A 23,714-nucleotide genomic window follows, 5' to 3' on the forward strand; every position below is an offset into this window, starting at 1 on the left:
TTTAATTTTTTTTTTTTTACTTGCAGGTTTTCATTGTTTATTTTTCTTACCATGGAAGCTAATGAACTTATTTTCAGGTTGAATCGGTTTGAGAATATATTATTTAGTTGATTTTAAAAAATGTGATACTAGAGTTATCTTTCAAATAGATGTCTATTATTTTTTCTTTTGTTTTTATTACGTTCTTCTGTTCCCCGTTTATAATTTTCAAAGAAAATTTGCCTACATTATTTTTTGTTCTCTCAAAACCCATCAGTATCATTACCACCTCCAGTAACGAAATCTACTTTCTTTAAAACCTCTGTTCAATTACCTCGAATATATTCTTGATTTTGAAAAACCTTATAGAAATAAAAGTAAGCTTTCTTCAGCAATTCATTCATAATTATTTAAAAAGAATTGGGTGATCTAAATAACTTATTTGAAAATTTGTCTTACCGTGTACTATTGATATATTTTATTCCTTAACCTCTTAACAAAAAGAATTCATACAGTCTAAGTAATAACTTATTTAGGAAACACTGCTTAAGCATGGCAGGACTAAAAAAACACCAGGATCTGTAATCACTAGATTAACAATGGTTGAGGGATATGAGAAGAAATTGAATTTATAAAACAACATTAGTTGACTGTTGTAGGTTATTCATCAAACAACATTATAGTTACTGGATTATTCCATTTCAGTTTTTTTTTCTCCTCTACCATAATTTTAAAAGTTAGAAAATCAAACGTTACTACAATTTATACAACGTTACAATAACTTGTAATATAATAATCTTATTATTTATTTATTTTTTTGCACGTTTGTTATTTTGATTACCATTTTTACTTCATTGTTTTAGTATTATAGTATTACTTTTATTTTTATATATATAAGTTTTTTTTTTAATTTTCATCAAATTAAAGGAATTTAAAAAGACTAATTTTATTTTTTTCGAATATAACCAGGTTTCTTTCATCATCTTGGAAGTAACCTGAATTATTTACACTTTGTATTAAATCCTCAGTGTTCATGATTAAAAAAATGTATTTATCTACCAATTATATATGCTTATGAATTTCCAGAACATCGTTTTTTAAATGTGTTTATTCACATAGAATGGAGTGGAATATGTTTTATTGTATATTTTGTAATCATATGCAACCCAGTAATATTACAGAGCAAAAGTGAACTGTTTATAATTGACAATACACAGAATAAAACAGCATGCATTACTGCAAAGTGTTGGAGTAGCCAGTTGAGAAGGACATGATGGGAGGATCATGCAAATTGGTCGCATTCTGATTTTGGAATCATTCGGGATTCGGTTACTAAGCTATTTTTCCCAAAAATGTGGTTTTAACTCTATTTTGTGTTGTATACTGTTGTTCGTGATCCCAAGAAGCCACATTAGAAATTGGGAAATTTTTAGAGACAGTTCACTCACACGAAATTTTGACCTCAAAAATGAACCTTTTTTCGAGAACCATCCATATACTATAATGGCAGGAAGGATTACCAACCTGCCTGTAATAAGTGGCTACAATCGGAGCTTGCTTGTGGCCTGATCCTGAAACAGACTGTTCTGAGACTTGTTCCTGACCTGAGGCAGAAACAACTCCTGCAGTCTCTCCACTCCCAGCGTCACCCTACAATACATTTTAAAAATGGCATTCAGGGTGAGCAATTAATAAATTTAAAATAAACCACTTGAGTCCCTTAACCTTTTAATAAACCCTCCCTCCACCTTAAAGTGGCATTTAAAACTAAATAATACTGTTAGCTGTCAGTTTCTGAAGAAATTACAGTTTCTCCAAGCCAATAATAATAATAAATTGTGAAGTAAATAGCCGGGATTAGTTTAGGTGGCAGGAAGGATTGATACCAACCTGCCTGTAATAAGTAGCTACTATTGGAGTTGACATGTGGCTTGATCCAGAAACCGACAGTTCGGAGACTTGTTCCTGATATGATGCAGAAACGACACTTGCACTTTCTCCATTCCCGGGTTCACCCTACAATACATTTATTGCATAGTGGGTGAACAAAAAACATAAAATAAATTATTGTAACCACTTTTCCTTCTAAGAAAAAAAAATATATTGTTAAGAATGCTATTAAATAAGAGCTTAAAACTTAAATATCTGAGGAAAGGAGAGAAAACATTTACTTTATCTATTGAAAGTTAGTTTTAAGAGCTGACAATGCAGTCGCAATATTTCCCTAACTATACTTAGCACTTATATTGAATATTTTACCTGCTGCTGGGTGGTAGGCTGAGGAAGTACAAGAGCTATAGACACAGTATTCTGTGTCGGTTGAACAGAATGCTGGCTAGGGCCTTCTTCACTTGCAGTTTCTGCTTCCATGTGCTGTCAAACAATGCAAATATATAAACATTTATTGCTACTTAATAAAATGTTTAAATATCATTTAAAAAAACCTAAATAACAGATATTTTTATTTAAAGCAATTAACAAACCTGTCCAAGGATAACTGTTGCTGGATGAATATTATGGACAGCTGAGCTTGTAGCAGGCATGTAATCTGTATGGGATGATGTTGGCGAGGACGAAAGTCCCTCACACGTGCTACTTGTATGGACAACTTGCTGCTGCGGAGCCACCAACACTCTGAAATGGTTTAAAGCTCTATTATATCTATTTCACTATACACATTCAATATTATATCATAAGCTAAACTTTGGCTAAAGATTCTCATTAAATCTTTGCAACAAATGTATAAAATATAACAATGATTACACTTTCATTTTTTTTTTTTAAACTTCATCTTCAGATGATGGATGCGCTTTACGAATAGCATTAGTTAACACAAGAAAACATCTCTTTAGGCAAACAAATATTTTAAAGGAAATAAATTATATTCCCAATTTGATAATTAATCATAATTTTAACTAATAATACGATGTGAAAAAACCAAAATATTTTTTGTTGGTTATTTCAATTTGGCCATTGTTCAAAATTAAATAAACTTGATCAATCATTGATTTTATATTTCAATTTACTCTTAGCACAAATGCAAAATACATGTAACACAATCTGGACAATATAACTGCGATGAGTTTTCGGCATTAAGCATTTCCTTAGGAATGAAAAGACTTCTCTACAGAGGAACAAATTCAAATTGGGATCATCAAATATAGGTATGATAAAAGTTGCTAGTAAAGTTTATTAAAGCATAAATCACAGGCACTAGCAAAATTTATTATGCTGCCAGCATGCGTATCAATGAGCACTGGGCAAAGTAAAGTAACTCTTTTATCACATTCAACTTCAACTTGTTCAAGATCCATCATAACCTTTTATTCAGTTTTTCATAACATTCATCTGACTGAAGCCTTATTTAAATAAACAATTGTTCTAGCTCAAATTCCTCTTTCCTTCTTATCAGATTAAATACTTAGTCTATCTATCATAAACTGTATAATATCGATCATAAATAGTATCTACAATTCACCTTCAGGGATAGTGTAGCACAAATATAGGCACTGAAGGAATGTTGTCATTCCCACTCAAGTATTTTTTTGTTTTATAGTAAATAATTCATTATTTCTGAAATAACCAAATAAAATTAAAAACTAAATGATACAGACTACTAGTGCATTGTAACGGTTATTTTAGTTAATAAAAATGATCAATTATCAAATTTTCATTAATTTAAATAGTTGAGGAAGCAAAATATCAACATACGGTTGATTTGAAGTAGAGGTGGTCTGGCTTGGAAGTACTACGACAGTCCTAGTCTGAGGAGACATGGGTCTTATACTTGCGAAGGGAGTTTCCCTCCATGGAGTTACGGTAGCAGCATGTTGAGCCTACAAATAGGTTTCAAATTAATAAAACACCCAAATAAAATAATATTTAATTTTAACAATTGATAAAATATGTTTACATCAATAGTTGCCCATGATTTAACTAATTTAATAAATAACTTATGAAATGTATATAAATAAATAACTATGGTTAAAGTGGTCTTACTTGTGGCTGTTTCACACCAGAGGTAGATTGACCAGACATAGGCTTAATATTAGCAGTAGGTGGGTCACTTGTTCCTTTTTCTGAAGTGTTTGCAGATGGTTTTGTACCCTGTTAAACAATCAAGGGAGATTCTATCCTTAATTTAAATACAAATATTTAAAAATCTAGAATAGAAATAATAAAAGTATCCCAAAAACTGATGTTTAAATTGAAAAATTCTTTCAACATTATCCCAAAAATAATACAGTAATATCACCTTTGTTATAGTAAACAACACAAGGCCTTGCAGGCTGCAACAGGTGTGCCTTTCAATCTTATTTTAATAATCAGAGCATTTCATTTATAATCAAACTGTGTTCAATGATAATGCTGGACATATCAATAAATTAAAATACGATAGCTATAATTTTATAAAATATTTAGGCAATCATAAAAGGAAGTTGCAGTTAATTTCATCTAAAGCTCAGTTTTCTCTTTATTTTCAAAAAATATTAGGTTCAATTTTTTTATATTATATCAGACACTAATGATTTGGTAATAACCATTTTAAAACCATAGATGGCTTTAAGGTTAACATGTTTCAGATGACAGAACAACAACAATGGAAAACACGAACCTGTTGCTTGTCCAATTGCCTTTGCATGATCGCCAGCCTCTGGTTCATTACTTCTAGTTCTCGCTGGAGCCTTTCTTTTTCTGCAACTTCTTCCTCCTTGTCTTTTTCAAGTTGAGCAATAATTTGCCTCAGGTCACCACCTTCTCCACCTGTAAGTATAAACCATTTTAAAAATATATATCATTGTTTTATATTATTAACAAACAAGAAATGAAAATAAAAACCTTTAGATAAAATTTCTTCGAGCTTTTTCTTGTCTTCAGTGAGATGTAAAATTTTGGCTCGAGCATTTTTAAGAATTTGCTTTGCTCTTTCATCTCGCTCATTGTAATTAACCTTCATAGCTTCATTTTCTCTCTTGAGATTTTCTATTTCAGTCTCGTGGGTAGTAACCTTTAAAATAATGAAATAAAAACCTCTTAAATTATGAATTTTAAACTATCTTTAGTTACAAAATTTAATCAAGAAATGTATTTATATATAATTAGGAATTATCAATCAAAACTGTTGAATTAGGAAATGTCCTATCCTCAATTTAATATAGGAAATTCAAACTAATTTAAAAAAATTATGCAACATGTAACACTCTTCCTCAGAATGTGGTTTAAATTGAAATATTAAGAGTTATATGAGGGTTCCCTAGGTAGGGGAAACACTGTCATCGAGGTAGGACTATAACTATAGCGTTCTTTCTGTTTATCTATTATTTAGGATTCAGTAATTTAGTTAAATACCTGTTCTGTGAGTTGTTTTATTTTATCTTCAGTCTCTTGGGATATTGAAGGGCCTGCTTCAACCTTAACTTTTCTTTCATCTTCCATAACTTTCAAAGTATCAGTGTATTGCTGTTTATATCTTTTAGCTATTAGCCTGATCTAAAGGAACAATAGACAATTAAAAATTTGTAGGAATAAAAAGAAATATATATATATATAAATGAAAAAATTAAATACTATATACGATACAATAACTAAGAACTATTTAGATGCTGAAAGCTTCATTCTGATTAACTAAAATATAAGTTACATTTTACTCTAAAGTAGCCATTACGCCTTTACTAACCTGACGTTCTTTGTTGCGGATGTCATTCAAAGATTCACTTTGAGCTGTCATTTCGGATTTAAGTTTGGCTAATTCCTCTGATGTTTTGATCATTTCCTCTTTTGAAGTAGTCAGTTCCTTCTTTAAACTCTCGATAGCTTTCTCTTGGCTGTTTTTTAGTTCTTCTTTTTCATTTTGAAGTTCTGTTACCTTTGTAATGAAATAGACCAAGATGAAACAAAACATACTTTATGATTATACCACAAGAAAGCAATTCATCACATATTATATTGACATGGTAATTTTGCTAAAACCTAAGATTAATGTAATCAACATATATATAACCATAACAGTATGATTTATTAATATAAATGAAGAATGAGAATCAATAACGAGCTGTGCCAAAAAAATAAAACAATTAGTTAGGGCAAGAAAGTAAGCTAAATTTAATGCCAAAAATGCAAATAAGTGGCATAAAACTAATAGTAACTGAATGGCTGTGTCATTCAGATCACTTTTTGGGTTGTTCGAAACGCCATTTACCTGGCTTTTTGGGTCTAAATCAATTTTAATTCGTTTTTGGCAATTCAGTTCTTAACCCAATAAACAAAATGTACAATATTTAAAATCACTACTACGGTTATATTACCTTTTGGGACAGACATGACGCAATGATGACTGAACCGAAATTTTAAAAGTAAAGATGATTTCAAAACATTCTTAACATTTATAGGCAAGAATTAATTAAAGATTAGAACTTACTTGCTCCTCAAGTTTCGATTTGGCTGTTTTAGCTTGTTCTCTCTCTGTGCCAAGTTGTCTTGTTAAATTTTCTTTCTCAAGGGTCAGCCTTTTAATTTCATCTGGATTCTTATTAGTTCTCTCAATTAACTGATTGGCACGTTCTTGCCATCTGGAAATAGAATTCAAAATGTTCTAATATATTTACAACTTTAACAAGATTATAAACAGAAAAAAAAAGTGATGACAAACCACATTAAAATCATACAAGAACTTAGCCAATAAAATACCTCATTTAAATAAATAATATACATTAAATTGCATTTCAATTGTTGAGAAGTGAAGGTATAAATTGAATGAAATAAAAGGAATCAAATGAAGAGACTTCTTAGGTGCAGAAATTAAGAAGAAAACTCAATATATAACATAACATAGAATAACATTGAAAAAATCATAGCTTAATAGCAATTAATTATTTATTTTCAGTATTTAAACAGATAAGAGTATTAATGTATATTTGAAATGGTCAGCTAACAGCAACAAATTATTCAGATACGCCAAAAAAGAATTGATTATATAAAGGATATTCAGAAATTTGAAGGTTAATTATGGTTCTAAAAATTAATCTTATATGAAATACAATTTTATTTCAACAACTTCAGTATATTGGCACAGGCTGACGCAGTTAAAAACATTTCAATAAAACTTTACTAACAATTAGTGACTGGTTTTAACTCTTCTTCAAAATACCTCATGCTCTAGGTATTTAAAATTTTTATATATTGAAATTAAAATTATTGGTGTTAATTTACGAACAAATCAAAGGAACTTATTATTTTAAACATAATTTCAAAATAAATGATATATCACAACTATATATCTTACCTTTGAGATTCAGCTCTTAGAGCAGCTGCTTCTGTGGAGTAACGCTCAGCAAGTGCACTACTCTCAGAAGCTTCTTTCTTAGCAGGCTCTACAACTTCTTTTTCAAGGCGAGAAACCTCAGCCTCAGCTGTCTTAAGTCTTTCCATCAACCTATCTCGCTCCTCATTCAACACTCGATTATTTTCAGTCAACTGATTCAATGTTTCTACCTGAAATATTAAGGGAATAATGCTTTTAAAATGGATCACTAATAACTAGCAGGCAATAGTAATTGTATTACCATAATGTTTCCTGCTTAATTATGAAATTTTATTTAATGATCATTAACTATAATCAACGATAATAATAGCATTATAACTTTTTAAAAATGTATATATTATTTATTACCTTAGACAATAACTGAGCATGTCTTTCAGCAGTGATAGAAGGAGTATCACTAGAGCTTCTCTCTTCATCAAGTAATTTTTTTGATTCTTCTAATTGCCTTCTAAGAACTTCAACCTGCAAAAAAATTTAAGAAGAATTTAAATTAACCTTGTAGGTTTTAATTAAATGATATAATTACTTAATTTGGGATTATTCCAGGTTAACACATAAAATAACTCTTTTTTTTTCCTTTTTTTTTTTTTAACTTAAATCAATATCATAGGTATTTATCAATAAAAATACTTTACTTTATAAATTAAAACAATGTTCACAAAACAACTATTTACTTTGTAACAGTCAGCGAGCACGAAGTACCGCTATATCCCGCTAGGGGCCAGCACTACAAGCATCTAAGAAGCTGTACAATTGTATATAAGTTATTATTATAAAAAATACGATCTCCTGTATAAAATGTATATATGTTAATATGTAATATGTAAGAATGTAATTATAAAATAAAAAGAGATCGAGCAATAAGATTCTACGGAACTATCTCAAGTAGAGCTAAAAGAGTGAACTCTCAGTGATAACCGATCACATGAGGCCTTTAACTGTCGAGCCTTCTCCGGCTCTAGACAGAGCACCAGTGGCTTACACTCTACTCGAGATAGAAAGGTTTATTGCTGATCTGTTCTCTCAAGAGTTGTTTTTTGTTATGCTCACCATAGACTATGGCCTATCTCCTCTCCCTTACTCCAGCACTCTTAGTCCGTCCGCTTCATCTCGGCAACTAAGATTGTAACCTACTTCCTAACGGTTACACTGGTTCGTCCGCTTCATCTCGGCAACCAGTATAGTTGATCCCGTCTCTCCACAGCTCTAGTCCGTCTACTTCATCTCAGTAACTAGAGCTGCACCTAGCCTTATCAGCTTACTGGTCCGTCCGCTTCATCTCGGCAATTAGTAAGCTGGCTCCTATAATGACAGTTCTGGTCCGTCGGCTTCATCTCCGCAACTAGAACTGTTACTCTGCCTCAGACTCTCTCACCTAGACCTCCTCTACCTAGTCAGTGTCCAGGGCTCATCCCCTGGCACGGCCTTCCTTTCTTAACTATAATTGAATACGCCTTGTCGTGGGCCTTCTGTTAAGAGATACCAGGCTGGAGAAATCGCCTAAGACCAGACAACCCCGACAACTTAATAAAAAAACATCCACAAAGTAAAAAAAATTAAAAATGCTTATTCATTCAAACTCTTAAAAAGTTGATTATTCCCAATTGTTTTCAGCTTACTTAGGGTGCTTTTATATTCCTGAAAATTTAAACTCAAAATTGCCCTTTTGAGTGTTAATGACCCAAATACTAAGAAAAAAAACAAGCCTGGTAATAATAAATATAGAGACAGATTATTAACATGGAAGATTACTTTAAGCAAAAGATCAAAACAAGATTTTAACATACCTCAGCTTCCAAACGAAGTTTATCACCTCTAAGAGTATCTGCCTGAGAAAGGGCTGACATTTTTTCCTTCCTCAAATGCCTCATAACTTCCAGGAACTTGTCAGATTCACGTAAGGAATCGCTTACTAATGATTCATTTCCAGCTGAAGATGAATCAAGACTGGTCTGGAAACAATTAGAAAAATTATGATGAAATTATGTTAAGACAAAGGTAAAATCTTTCAAGAAATTCTAAAAAAAGTATAAATGAATAAATAGAAATATTACCGATAATGAAGTATCCATAACAGAAACTTTCAATCCCAGTTCTTGAAGCTGATCATGAAGTAAATCATTGACTTTGTTAAGTTCTATAGTTTTTTCTTCCAATTCTTTAATTTGCTGTTCCATTTTTAATTGTTTTTCAGTATATGAAGTCAATTCCAAGTTTGATGCTGTCACTGATCTTTCTTTTTCCGCTTCAACAGTCAAAATTTTTGCTTTGGCTTCAGAGAGTTCATTCTTCACAGTTTGAAGTTCCTAAAATGTATTTATATAGTTAAAATAGAAACGTAGGTAAGACAAAGAAACAAAAAAAAAAAAAAAAAAAAAAAAAAAAAAAAAAAAAAAAAAAAAAAAAAAAAAGAGAGACATATGACTATTATAAACGTCTGGAAAGAAATATACACCCTCAAATAGACTCATGGCATGGGATGAAAATGAATAAGGTAAGAGCAGCACTAGAGAAGATGTGTGCAGGAGTATCTTCTCCTACTCATAACGAATGAACCAGACTATAGTGCCCTACTCACTGCTTGAGGATGCCCAGTTCTCTCTATCCCTAATAACACCTACTGTCACCTCCACATGGTGTGCTCCCTCCCTAGAGAGTCCAAAGAGACTCACAAACGACAGAGGGAAGGATTGATATTGATCATCTCTATCACAGGTTTGATAGGCAAGGTGGACCTAAGGAGTGGAAGACTGAATGGCAGACGGTATATCAAAATAACCTATCTTTTATCAACCCATTGAGTCACACCCTATTGTATTTAATACCCACTGCAGGGATAGGAGATAGTTCTTACAGTGCTTTTAAGAACTACCATTCTTATGGGAACAAAGATTAACCCTAACGATAAACATATTATTTTTCTTTCAGGAAGGGAGGATTCGCCCTTCTCGACTTTGGACAAGGTCGGACCATTTCTACAACTATCTCAGTTGTCAAAAGTTGTCAGAAGTTGTCAAAAAGCTCACCAGCCACGATTGTGAGAGATGTGAGAAATGAAAATGGACAGGGAGATAGGTGGTAACACAAGTGATGAACCCACAGATTCCAAATCCATAAAGGCATGACAGAGAATACGCATATGTAGATGTGATGCAGCCAGATATATAGTTCTTTCTTACTGATCGAAACTGCATTACAGACCCTAAACTTTGTGTAGGTCCCCATAATCCAGATACAATACTTATAATTTTCAGAGATAACTGGCCTGTTTTAACATTGTACAATAGGCCTTAGAGCCCGCAGTGCATTTTAGGGTTAAACAAACTCTAGACATAGGCCAGAGTGATAATTGTATATTGTAATGTCAAGGCTTTTTAAATTGAAATTGTCTTACTTTTTTTAATAAAAAAGGCTTGGTAGAACAAAATGCATCTACAAAACAGAGTCGGATCTTGATATCATACTGTTATGGTAATACAGTCAGATATCTGTTGAATTTCTATACTGACGATGGAGTTAGCACAAAAATTCAAAGAAGCATTGAAGTAACCAGATGCACATAAAAAACTATCATAAGCCACACAACCAAAATATGTACACATAGGACCTCCATCAGACCTGTCTTGACATATGAGTAAGAATAAATAAAAAATCAAGGAGAATGCACTGCTTCCGTTCAAGTACCATATCCTGAGAAGATGAGAAAACTTGCCCCAATTTATATACAACAGTAAATGTAGGGGGAGAACAAACATAGAGCTAACAATATTAATATTGTCCAGGTAATCACTGACAGAACTAAATATTTACAACTGCAAACATCTTTAATAATGTTTCTCCTCTTGAGTATGAATGTATTATAAACCCTGAACTATGCGCATCAATCAATTTGTTGAGAATTTTAAGATTTATAAAAGCTATCAAGCATCGATCAGAAAGTTTGGGATGCTTGCCAAGACTAGAGTATACACTATCCACCAAAATATCATACATACTAAAAGAGATCATACCTGAATCAACTGAGAAGCATGAGTAGCTTCAGAGGCTACCCATTTAACCAATGTTAAGTTTGGGATGCTTGCCAAGACTAGAGTATACACTATCCACCAAAATATCATACATACTAAAAGAGATCATACCTGAATCAACTGAGAAGCATGAGTAGCTTCAGAGGCTACCCTCTCAGCTTGTTCCTTTGCAGCTGCTTCAGCTGAACTTGCTGTAGCCTCAGCCTCTGTCACACGGGTTTTGGCTTCCTCTAACGATTTGCTCAAGTTATCACAGCGTGATCTCAAAGATGCTAGCTCAGCTTCACGCTCAGCCCGCATTTCTGCCTCAGCAGCACTAGAAGTTTTGAGTTTCATTTCCAATTGGCTAACCAATGCTTTTAATTCTGTTTCAGACTTTTTCAATTCGTTAATGCTATAATTTAAAAAAAAAAAATTAAAAAACACCCTCATTAAACATAAAATTTGTAAAATTGAAAATGTTGAAGAGATACCTCGTTTCAGATTCCTTCTTATATTCTTCATATTGCTCGGTGACTTCAGCCAATTGCTTTTCAATACTCTGTGACACTTCAGAAAGATCATTGATAGTTCTCTTCGCAACAGCCAGCTGTTCATTCAGACCTGCTACATCTGCTTCTCTTTCCCTCACAGCTGCTTCAAGCTCTTTAATTCGATTTTCTAAACATAAATTTACTAAGATATATCAGAACATAAAAACAAACAAAACACTTATTATATTCTTTAACAAACAAGATTGTTGAAACAAAATAATAAACTAAAAGCAGCTATTTAAATATATATAAAAATGTATACATACATACATTAGACTTGTTTGTCATGATAACAGATAGATGAATTCAGTGGGGTAAATGTTCAAGCACTAAAGATTACACTTTTAAATTATAGTAGGGTGCTAGTTCAGACTACTACTAAGAAGTTAGAACAGTACTTTAAAACTTAAGCCAGGTTTTATGCTCTCATGATTACTGCAATATTACTATTTTTATGAAAACAGCACAATTAACATTTCAGCTGAGACAGTTTTTATTACAGAAAGTATATTACAACCCTAAGCACTGATATCAAGTAGACTAAGTAAAATATAAAAATATTTCTGATAAGAAATTAATAATATTGATATTATACTTGAAGAAAAAGAAGAGTAACATGGGGAGGAGTATTGAAGGATGCAAAAGAACAGGAAGTAATAATGGAATGAGTGGCATACTCAGAACTGAAAACGAAGCGTGGTTTGCTTAATATAATGTTAATTTTATAGTAGATAATAAAATATTTATATCAAAAGAAAAAGATTCTAGATTTGATTCCTAATATAAAAAAATGAAGAAATTTGTAAAATAGTTTCTCAACAAGAAAGATAGTACTTCAGACAGTAAAACTAAATAATTACGAACCTCTGTCTAGGATTGGTTGACTCTTAGTAATGGCAGAAGTTAGCTCGGTAGACATAGATTCAAGTCTGGCCTCTCTTTCTTTCACCTCCTCCCTGGCTTCATCTAATTGTTTTTGTAATCGAGCACTTTCTGATTTTACTTCTTCCAAGCGTACTTTGGCTGTTTTGGCCTGTTCTTCAGCTAGTTCAGCTCTCCTTCCTAACCTATCTTGTTCTTCCTGTAAAATGAAATAATACATCTAAACATATAATAAACAAAATAGAAAATTTAAAAAGTTATACAAATACAAAAAAGACTATTACAATTGGTGACCACAGGAGAAAAAACAAGGTATCCCACAATTTACAAAATATTCAGTAGAACATAGAAACATCTATTATTTACACATTAAACATGTAATTTAACAGCATGTAATTTTGATCCATTTGAGCTAATTTTTCTCCTGTTTTAATGTTACCACTATGTCCATCAGCCAATAACCTATTTGTTACTCATTATTCCCTTGTTGTTTTCAATCGTTAGGTGTAAGTGATATGATAACATGTTTTATAAAAAATGAATACATTTTTTTCTTTTGATTATCCTAATGGAATCCACTTCAGAGCAGAAGCAAGAAAGATTATAAATATTAAATAAAGTAAACAAGTACTCAGTAGTAAGTCATATAATTGCTCAATACTGTGAGGAGAGTATACATTAGATGGTTACAGCATGTTCTACTGTTTTAAATTGAGTTAACCTCATATCCAAGATCGTGGGTAATTTAAATCAGGCCACACTGATTTAGGTTACTATATGGCACCCCTTATACATGGCCCTCTCCATTTTTTTTTTAAAGCTTATTAGTTAAATTTAATACATTCCCTCCTTTAGTCAGTGTTGGTGTGGCATAAAAATTACCAGTCCTCTCCTACTACATCATTGGTTTTGTTTACAACTTTGTTAAATTAAAATTACAAGGGTTTACAAGAAATAATTTCATACATGAACTAGCCACAAATTAATACAAAATCACATAAATACAAATAAGAAGTGTGTTCAAAATTTGATCTCAGGAGATTATATAATAAATGATATATAAATATAAATAACCATTGCTGATGAAGAAATGTCAAAGAAAAAGAGAAAAAAGAAAAAATGAACAAATTGTAGTATAAAAGTGGAAAATAAACAATGAATTGTTCTAGACCAGTAGTTTATAACTCAAAGCAGTCTGTGGCTCACTAAGCTAGACCTTCCACAGCCCACTAAGCAAAGGATTTAAACCATCTATGGTCCATCTACACTCTAAGGCCCTTTAATAATGCATTTAACTAATCAAAACCTTTTAGCTAATACTAAAACATCAGTTAAGATAAACAAATAGCAGCTTTAATAATAATTCCCAATAGAATATATGCTGCCGTTTATACCTTTACAGCGGCCCAGATCCAAGTTTCTCACAGCCCACCTGTTGGGAATCACTGTTCTAATATAATGACACGTTGGATGCTAACGTAAATTGTGTACTGAGTGTGTCAATGAAATTTAAAATATTTTAGTAACATTTCTTTATCATTTTATTGATTTTATCATGTTTTATAAAAATGTAAATAAACTTATATATTTTTTTAATTTGTGTTCTTATTGAAACCTAATTTTATTTACTTTTTAATAAGGATTGATTAATAATTTCAATGAATAAACATATTTTTGAAATTAGGAAAGGATTAAATTAAAACTTGAGGTAAAAATTACCCATTACGTCGATTATATTTCTGCTGTTAAGATTGCTATTCCTAATAGATTTATTAGTTTTTTGGTCTTACAAGGCTTTCTTGTTACACTGTATAGAAGGCTTTAGTTTATTATGGCAGTTGGTGTTAATTTTTAGAATAATTATGTTAACTAATTAGCATATAGTGTAAAATCACAACTTGTAAGTGTTGCAGTATGGAAATATAAAAAAGTTATTGAAAGCTTAGAAAAAATGTTTTAAGTTTTGAAATGAATCTCGAATTTTAAAATTTATTTGAATCTTGCATTTTTGTTTCTGTAGAGTAATAGAATTCAAATTTTAAAAAACCCTATTCCTCAATCAATTACAATACTATAAACTATAGTATCACATAACCTCTAATCCCTCACTTTTCATTTACAATTTCATCTAATAAAATAACTCTATTATGTACATTAATAATCAGTATATATTAAACCTCTATGTAAATAAAAAAAAAAAAATTAAAGGACATCTAAATGAGATATTTTACAATTAGCGACACTTAATGGAAAAACATTTGAATATTTCTTTATAAATACTAATAAATTATTTTACCTGTAATCTCCTACGGAGAGCAGAACATTCTAAATGAGCTTCTTCTAATCTCGACTCTAGCCTCATCTTTGACTCAGCTTCAGAACATTCAAATTTGGCCTTCAGGGCTTCCAAATTAGACATCAAAAGCTCCTATAGAATAAATGATAATGATCCACAAAATTCAACAAATAAAATGATCATTTAATATTTAATCTGTAAATATAAATATACAGGAAAAATTCAATTTAGTTTACCTGTCCATGTTTGATTTTTCTTTCAGAATCACGTTCTCTTAAAAGACGTCTCTCACTGTCTTTTAACATTTGAACTTCTTGTTGTAGATTGTTAATCTTCTGTTCTGCTACTGTCACGTTGTTCATTGCATCCATTGCTTCCTAATAACAAAGTCAATATGACATGAACAAAATGCATAATGCTTACAGTATTCTTATCAGAATCATAAAAGGAAAAATAACAATGGAATCTAATTAAGCTTGTATTAAACACAATAATACAATATCATACTTACATTCCTGATTTGATGTATTGTCAACTCATGTTTCGATATAGAAGCAAGGTAAGTATTGCAACGTTTTTCCAAAGCCGTATTTTCCTCATTCAACTTCTGAACACGGCTTTGCAATGTCTTTGAGATCTAAACAAAGATAGAATGATAAATACAAATGTACTTATCGGATATAATGAAAGAAAAAATTCTTATAAATCCAAGATCCATAATCCATTACACTTAATACATACTTTTACATAAAGTAAAACCGATTTCTGATTCTAGACAATTTTATAAATAATTGAGTAACTATAAGGGATGAATTAATTTCTAAAGACAAGATTTTGGATTAAAATCACTATATATTAATCTTCCATTTAAAATGGAACCACAAGACAATATTACATAATGTCTTGATAGACAAGGTATTTTCTGTGAGCTCTAGAGAACACTCCCTCCCTCCTCCCAATTTATATTTAATTTTTTTTTCATTATTATCTTAAATCGCTCTACAAAAAAAGAGTTATTACTGATTGATGATTTTTCCTAAAAAAATAAGTAGTATCAGCAGGAGATGTAGGGGTAAAAAAAAAACTTGAAAACAGCTTTTAGAAGAGCGGGTATTTCCTGTAATGAATTTTTGGTTGACATAACACTTTTTATTCCTACAGCAAGGTTTGGAATCAAGAGATAGCAGAAGCACTGACTATGATGAGGAAGCACAGAACACATGACATGGTAAGAACTTGAAAGGTTAACGGCAGACCAACCCCCATTTTACAAATTATACAACTGTTCATTTAATTGTACTACTCGAAAAATAAAATATTACACGGTGACACAAGAAACTTTTTTATATAATAGAGAGACATATTTAACAGATGGTTAAGACAGGAAACTATTAACTATGTAATGTTTAAAATGTTGCCCAACATTTTACATTTTTTCATTAATTCATTTCCTTAGTCCGAATTGTATAAGAAAATGAACGATGTTTATTACTTTTAAAATAATTTAAGATGATTTCAAAATGCAATATAGACCTACCTCCTGGTAGTGTTCAGCCCTCGAAGCTAACTCACTTCTTTTACCCATGCTTTCACTAAGTTCTGTTCTCAATTTGTCTATGGTTTCAGCCATTAGTTTTTCGTTTTCTTTTCTTTCTTCTCTATAACGAGCATGTTCTTTCTTCAATTCTTCAAGTATCGCTCGCACAGTATTAATTTCACTATCAGAAACCTAAAAAGAAAATAAGAATAATGTAGAAGTCTATTTTCTAAATTGTTGCGAGAAAATTTTAAGAAAAACTCCTACCTGTTTCTTAACAGGCGTTGAAGGTTTGGCAGGTGATGTAGATCTATCAGATTTGATAGAAGAAATTGGATTTTGATCAACATCAATGGGGCCAGTATCCATATCAACCTAAGTTAGAAATATATTTTTAACTTTCATATCACATTTACATTTTAAAAAATACATTTAAACAATGACAATATTTGTACCTCTCGTTCAGCATTTGAACCAACAGTTTTCACATGCTGCTTGTAGAGGCGAGCATAAACATCTCTTTGGCTTTTGACTATTTCTATTTCCTTTTGCAAAATATTTTCTCTTTCATTCAATTCATCTATTTTGCTTTGAGCTCGACTTATCTCACCCTGTTAAAATATATATATATATATATATAGTTCAATAATCATACATGAATATTAAAAACATGGGGTATTTAATAAGCAGGTTTTATTTTTTGTCATTTTTGAGAACCACCCAGACTATTTTCTAATTGATAATTTTAAATAAATCAATATTTTTACTAAACTTAACAACGTTCACATAATGTAAAATTATAAAACAATAATATTTACAAAATTTATTAAACACATTTCATGTTTAGTATATATTAGAATGAAAAGAAATTTATGTTTTCATACTTAGTGATCTTTAATTAAATCTTCATTTAATTTTTAAAATGTGGAGATAAAAAAAATTAAACATGTAGATACTTAAAAGTCTAAAACAAATTTTTTTTAAAAAAATTTATAAATACTAATACGATAATACAAAAAACTCGTGGGCATAACATGGTAATATTGCAAAACAATAACTAAAAAGTGGTATAACAAATAAAATGACAAATACCCTCAATGATTTGACAGTAACGCTTTCTCTTTCTATTTCAACTTCTTCTTTCTCTGCACTCATTTCTCTTAATGCAGCACGAAGCTTCAAATTGGTTAACTGCAACTCTTCAATGTCTCGGAATGTAACTAAATGTTTTGAAATTACCTGAAAATAGCAATTATGTTAAATCTCGACACAAAACTACATGATTGTGTTGTTCTAGCGATTTATAAAATTATACCTCTGCTGATGTCTTTGCATCAGCGGCAAGGTTATCAGGGATATCATGTAGAGGAATTATGTTGCCTCTGGCAGCTTCAAGTTCCCTTAATAAATAGCACACCTGTAAATTAGAAAAAAAAATTAAAACCCTCATATAGTCAATATGTTAAATTGAATCTTTATTATCTATTTAATTGCCTCAGAACACAAACTAAGTGAGTAGGGTAGCTCATTAAAAAAGATACTGTGCCACGAACTCCCAGACTTTTTATTCAAAAAACATCAATGGTAAATAATAAGTAAAATATACGAAAGTAAATAATAAATATACAATGATTACAAACAAATGATTAAATATTCTGATTAATTGAAGACTAGATAATGTTGAAAAAACAAACAATAATAACTGATAATTAATAATAAAAAAAATAAATTAATTTTTAATACAGTAATTCAAATACCTGACGACTGAGATCAGCACAACATCCATTTAGCCTTCTGTTCTCCCTAACCTGGAACTCAGCAGTCTGCTGTGCCTCTTCTCTGGACCTAGCAAGTTTGGCCAACTCATTCTCAAGCTCATCTACCTTAATGGTAAGGCTTTCCATAGTGGTGATTGCATAGTTGTAATCTTCTCGCTGTTTCTGCAAGATTGGTGCCTTTTCCTCTATTTCCTAAAAATGTTTTTAAAACACCAATTTAATATTTGGAAATAAGTAATGACTAAAAACATACAAAATAATTGAAGATTTCAGAAAAATAGATCAGGGCTGTTTAAGAAATGTTTAATGCCTAAGCTAATCAGATAGCACTAAAGAATCTAGTGGACAGTATAAACAATATCTTATACAGCCACATTTAAGAAAAATAAGAGAAAAAAATATTTTTGATCACTTAACAACTGATTAGAGTTACTAGAAGCTTTTATTATTGCATAAAAAAATAAACTTAAAAGATATTTCATACATGACAACAAACGCACTAAATAATATGTCACATATCCAATATGAAAAAGTAAAATAGTGCAACCCTCAAATTGCTTTAATATTCTATATATAGAAATAATATCTGTCTGTAGTTCTCTTTCATATCATTTAGCCAAGAATGGTTTCGTTCAGATACAATAAAACAATTTTTACCAAATATGTGAATGTTTACATGAATCACAAACAAACACTACACAATCTATGAAAGCTGAAAGTTTCTTTATGCAGCCTTTATTTTTATTTCGTGAAATCTTAATTAAAAGAGGTTCTTAGCCTAGCACCTCCTGAACGACACTCGGAAATTAAGGTGAAGGTGATCCACACAAATTTGGCCCTCAGAGATATAAGAAGACAAAATTGTACTTTTTCAACAGCTAACCTATAGGGACCTAGACAACTAATATCAGGTCTAGTTTAAACCATAAACTGTTATGACCGTCTTAAATAATTTTAGTACCAGTTTTTCTACAATTTTTATAAAGAAAACATATTTATTTTAGTAAATCTTTTTAAACTTTTCATACTATTTTGTTAATTTTTGTTTAAATAAACTTTTTCCTATAGTTTTATTCCTAGTTTTTCTTACTCCTAGTACGACAGAAATTAAAAATTTGTGATACATTTCCAAAGGAACAATGACGTATTTACATTATTATTTTATGAATTGAAATGCCTTTAAAAATAGTAATAGTAATTCACAGTATCTATAAGCTACTATCATAGAAGAATAAAACCGAATGTATGGACCATTCTATGAAAAAAAATTGGAATTATTTTTTTTTTTTTTGCTTGTCCTATAAAATTTCAATTTTTGCATCTGTATCATTATACTTCTGTAGCAACAAAGTAATTATCATAGTTATTTATGGGAATCATTCATTATCTCAAATAAGTTCTTGAAGGATTTACATTTATGACATAATTATATGATTTATCGATTATTTATCGGTGATTTATATAACTTATTTTAAAAGTAACAGAATTTAAAATTATTAAGTATAGTAAATAGTTAATTAAATTTACAATTCACTGGGAAGAAATTACTTATGAATAGGCCATTTTGGTAGAGGAGAAGATATTTAAGAAAGATTTAATAAATAAATGGATCTTTATCTATTCCTTTTTTTATTTCATAACCTAGATCATAACATTTCTCTACTGGAAGATATTGTTTACTAATTTACAATGCCAATCCCAATTATATGATTAATTATTTTATAATAACAATACCTTTATTATTCTATCAGTATATTCTCTAAGCCTATTCTTCTCTTGACGTTCAACAAGAAGTTCTTGAGTGACTTCCGCATATTTGGTGTAAAGTTGTGTAAGGGTAAGTCCAGATTTCATTAATTTTGAAGCAGAAGCCGCCATGGGTGACAAACGACTAACTGCTGCTTCGGATGATTCTGAATAAAATAATGAAGTAATTGTTAAAACAATAAATTCAAATAGAACTAAAACACATAAATAAATTTAGAGGAAAAACAACACAAAACAGTGAGAAGTTTAGAAAAAATAATATTGAGGAACAAAAGCGAGTCAATAAAACAGCTGATATAACAATCAATAACAATTATCTCTAACATCAGCCCAATAGATAAAAGAATAACAAAATGGCATCTTCCAAAATATTTATATCAGTAGGATGAATTTAGTATAACATTTCTTATTTTAATTAACTAACTATTACATTAACAAGATTAGGATGATGAAAAAATTATTAACCCAAAACAATTATAATAAGTTCACGAATTGTAAAGAAAAGTATATAGTAAAGTAATTCTTAAGACAAATAAAACTTAGATTTAATAGCATCATGATTTTTTTTTTCCACTACAAAATTATTTTCCATAAAATATTTAAGAAAATATTCCATTTATTAGAAATAAATCAAACAATATCATTGTTATCAAAATTAATTTTAAGTCAGCTAAAGAAAAAAAAACGTAGGTGACCAGAAATATCATACTCTCCTCTCCCTCTCCCAAAAAAAGCAACATCAATAAAGGAATATTTTGATTTGAGATAAATTTCTATATAAGGATAATACTTAGAGCTGAATTAAGTCAATCACATTTTTTTTTTATGTATATACTTTAGTGTTTAAACTCAGATTTTGTATCAGAGAAACTTCCAAGTTTGTGGATAAAAAGTTGCCAGATCAGCCTTTTTTTTTTGCCAAGACTCCCATTGGAGTCCTATAATACCTAACCATGGTTGGGGGTCAAAGTTCTTCATTTTGTGGGACCGCCACTCAATGAAAAAAGTCAACGTTCCAGGCCAGATTCGAACCGGCACCGCTAATAGACACCAAATTGGTAAGACTGTGTCTTAACCACTGAGCTATGGGTGGTCCCCAGATCAGCCTTGTCACTTTCTGATGGTAGCTACCCTTCATGCAGCCACCCAGACCTCTCACCATTCTGGTGAATCTCAAAAGTTTGGTCACAAAGACTAGAGGATGCTCCAATCAACTACTTAATCAAAGCTTTATCTATACAATAAATGAGTACCAATCCAATAACATCTCTTTTCCTAAGGATTGCTTAGATTATTTAGATATGCTGATACACAGAACATCTAAATATCATACCTGTGAAATATGATGAAAGAGTTAATAGTTCAATAGGACCTTTACAACCTACTAACAAGAGCAATGCATACTATTAATAAATCTGCCTGATTTTAGTTGTACATTGGGCTATGCTGTAATATACTTATTTCATCGGAAAATACCTTGAGATACCTTAGCTCATCTATAAGTATAAGATACAGTATTAATACTGGCTTTCATTCTCCAACAAGTGTTTTCCGAATATTTTGAAAGCACACAGTATTATTACTTCAAATACTGATCCTTTCATATACAATTTTTAATATTAAGTAAGGTATATACGAAAAAAATCAGTGTAAAATATTAAGGTTCACTTGAAAGATGTATAATTTTTTTTGGTAAGAGAAACTTTTTCGTTATACTTATTGTAATATTTTTTATTAGACTATATCTAAAATTTTGTAGTACCTTGCTTAACTGCTTCCAAAAGAATATTAGCATGGGCAAGTTCCTCTTTGAGTGCTAAGAGAGTCTCTTGCTTAGCTTCCATTGCTTCCTTATGTTCCACCTCCATCATTTTTAGCTTTGTTTCTAGTTCACCATATTGAGATGAAGCTTCACTAAGAAGTTTCTGCAATTCCCTCACAGCAGTGCTCAACTCCCCAGCACGACTTTCAGAATCTTGTAATCTTTCTGAAAACAGAACATAATGATATACAACTTATCATGCAAATAACATTCAAAAATACAAAGTAATTCTCAATAAAAATACTAAGAAATTATAAATGAAAAAGAATATACCTTTATAAACATCAGCCAGTTTGGTCTGGGCTCTAATTTCTTGTTGGAAATTTTCGACAATCCTATCTTCTTTTTCAGCCTGTTCTTTAAGTTTGTTTGTTAATTCATCTATTCTTTCACCAAGTTCTCTGTTTCCTTTTTTAAGATTTGCATTGTGTTCCTTTTCGATTCTTAACTGAAAACAAATATTACCATGACAATAAGCATTAGAGTGAACTAAGTTTATATTCTGTCTTAAAAATAATCTTGATAAGAGTGAAATCATTGTATTGAAGTCAAAGCATAATATCTTGTAATGGAGTAAGTTAGGTGAGTATTTTACTAAAAATAGAGATTCGTAGATACTAATTTAATATTCCTTACTTCACTTCTATTAATGATAACCAAAAATGATTGATAATATTCCAATTAGTACTACTAAACTGTTATATAATAATCAATATGGATTAACAATATAAATAGTCTAATTATTTATTAACCTCTTCCTCTTTTTCAGCAACTTTGGTCTGAAGAGTGATAAGCTGGGTGGTGCTTTCACGTCTCTGCCGGGACATATCTTCATTAGCCTTTGCTAGATCTGAGGTAAAGTCTGATACCTGTTTTCTCAGCAAACTTACTTCTGCTTCAAACCTTTTTTCTCTATAATAAAAAAAAAATCAAATATAACTTGAGCACTGCAAACATTAAACACAAATCAAATGTTTAAAAGAAATACTTGAAATCAATTTCCATCTGTTTTGCCCGGGCTTCATCCGCCTCTGCTATAGCCTCACACTTTGCTTGAATAGCAGCTCGCAATTGAGAAGTTAAAGTAGTAACATCTCCACTCAACCGTTCAATTTCAGCTTCCCTCCTTTCAAGAGTATTTGAGGTAACTTGCCTTTCATCAACAGCAACATCTCTCTCCCGTCGCAATTCTTCAATTTCTTTTTGGCATCTATATTTCCAAAAAATTATTATTACAGATAAAATGACTCTCAAGGAGATATATACATTTTTTTATACAAATGATGAAATCTTATGTACAGAAGAGATAATACTGATAGAACATAGTTAATACAGAAAGAATACTGAGTAGAAATAAGATGAGTATTTACTCCATCAGTTCAGGATGGGATGACCACCAATGTTGGTGCAATGTTGCAAATCAACATTATACAGTCTGTGTAGATTTGGTTCTCATCTTATTATGAATTCAGTCGTTTTTTGATAAAAAATACGTCCATGGTCAACAAATCTGAATTCAAAATGCCACAAATTGGACTTTAACATAGCTCCTCCAATTAAATGATTTCTAAAATATAAATTATGTGGCTGCACATGACACCAGCATGTTGTCACCCGCTGTAACATATGTCTAGAACATGACACCAAAACGCGCTGCCACTGTCTACTAGCATTTGGTCTGCATGTAACAACACATGTTGGTGTCATGGGACATGAAAGTTAACTCTCAACCATGAAAACAATGAATATAAGATTTTTACGTGACAATAAC

The 23,714-nt window shown here is 30.8% G+C and overlaps 1 protein-coding gene across 7 annotated transcripts in view; it reads right to left on the reverse strand.

The window, feature by feature from the left end:
* Positions 1–23,714, reverse strand: part of Mgtor (Megator) — a 42,734-nt gene that overhangs the window by 15,715 nt on the left and 3,305 nt on the right. For 4 of the 7 annotated variants that reach the window (XM_014427887.3, XM_014427886.3, XM_014427885.3 and 1 more), the window contains exons 3-34: positions 22,932–23,153; positions 22,696–22,855; positions 22,217–22,391; positions 21,884–22,108; positions 20,089–20,267; positions 18,334–18,546; positions 17,892–17,993; positions 17,669–17,815; positions 17,032–17,187; positions 16,844–16,951; positions 16,577–16,768; positions 15,551–15,676; positions 15,276–15,416; positions 15,040–15,171; positions 12,726–12,942; positions 11,802–11,988; positions 11,440–11,722; positions 9,355–9,606; positions 9,088–9,252; positions 7,649–7,762; positions 7,262–7,470; positions 6,398–6,548; positions 5,657–5,845; positions 5,329–5,469; positions 4,819–4,987; positions 4,595–4,743; positions 3,979–4,086; positions 3,691–3,815; positions 2,463–2,613; positions 2,239–2,352; positions 1,870–1,995; positions 1,504–1,629 (exon numbers count right to left, since the gene is read on the reverse strand). In XM_014427887.3, coding sequence (XP_014283373.1) covers positions 1,504–1,629; positions 1,870–1,995; positions 2,239–2,352; positions 2,463–2,613; positions 3,691–3,815; positions 3,979–4,086; positions 4,595–4,743; positions 4,819–4,987; positions 5,329–5,469; positions 5,657–5,845; positions 6,398–6,548; positions 7,262–7,470; positions 7,649–7,762; positions 9,088–9,252; positions 9,355–9,606; positions 11,440–11,722; positions 11,802–11,988; positions 12,726–12,942; positions 15,040–15,171; positions 15,276–15,416; positions 15,551–15,676; positions 16,577–16,768; positions 16,844–16,951; positions 17,032–17,187; positions 17,669–17,815; positions 17,892–17,993; positions 18,334–18,546; positions 20,089–20,267; positions 21,884–22,108; positions 22,217–22,391; positions 22,696–22,855; positions 22,932–23,153 — 5,254 coding nt within the window. The remainder of the gene's footprint in view (positions 1–1,503; positions 1,630–1,869; positions 1,996–2,238; positions 2,353–2,462; positions 2,614–3,690; positions 3,816–3,978; positions 4,087–4,594; positions 4,744–4,818; positions 4,988–5,328; positions 5,470–5,656; positions 5,846–6,397; positions 6,549–7,261; positions 7,471–7,648; positions 7,763–9,087; positions 9,253–9,354; positions 9,607–11,439; positions 11,723–11,801; positions 11,989–12,725; positions 12,943–15,039; positions 15,172–15,275; positions 15,417–15,550; positions 15,677–16,576; positions 16,769–16,843; positions 16,952–17,031; positions 17,188–17,668; positions 17,816–17,891; positions 17,994–18,333; positions 18,547–20,088; positions 20,268–21,883; positions 22,109–22,216; positions 22,392–22,695; positions 22,856–22,931; positions 23,154–23,714) is intronic. The other 3 variants (XM_014427888.3, XM_014427889.3, XM_014427890.3) reach the window with 3 other exon arrangements.

The sequence above is a fragment of the Halyomorpha halys genome, unplaced genomic scaffold (genome assembly GCF_000696795.3).
Source record: "Halyomorpha halys isolate HHAL.00 unplaced genomic scaffold, Hhal_1.1 Scaffold678.1, whole genome shotgun sequence".
Classification (NCBI taxonomy): domain Eukaryota; kingdom Metazoa; phylum Arthropoda; class Insecta; order Hemiptera; family Pentatomidae; genus Halyomorpha; species Halyomorpha halys.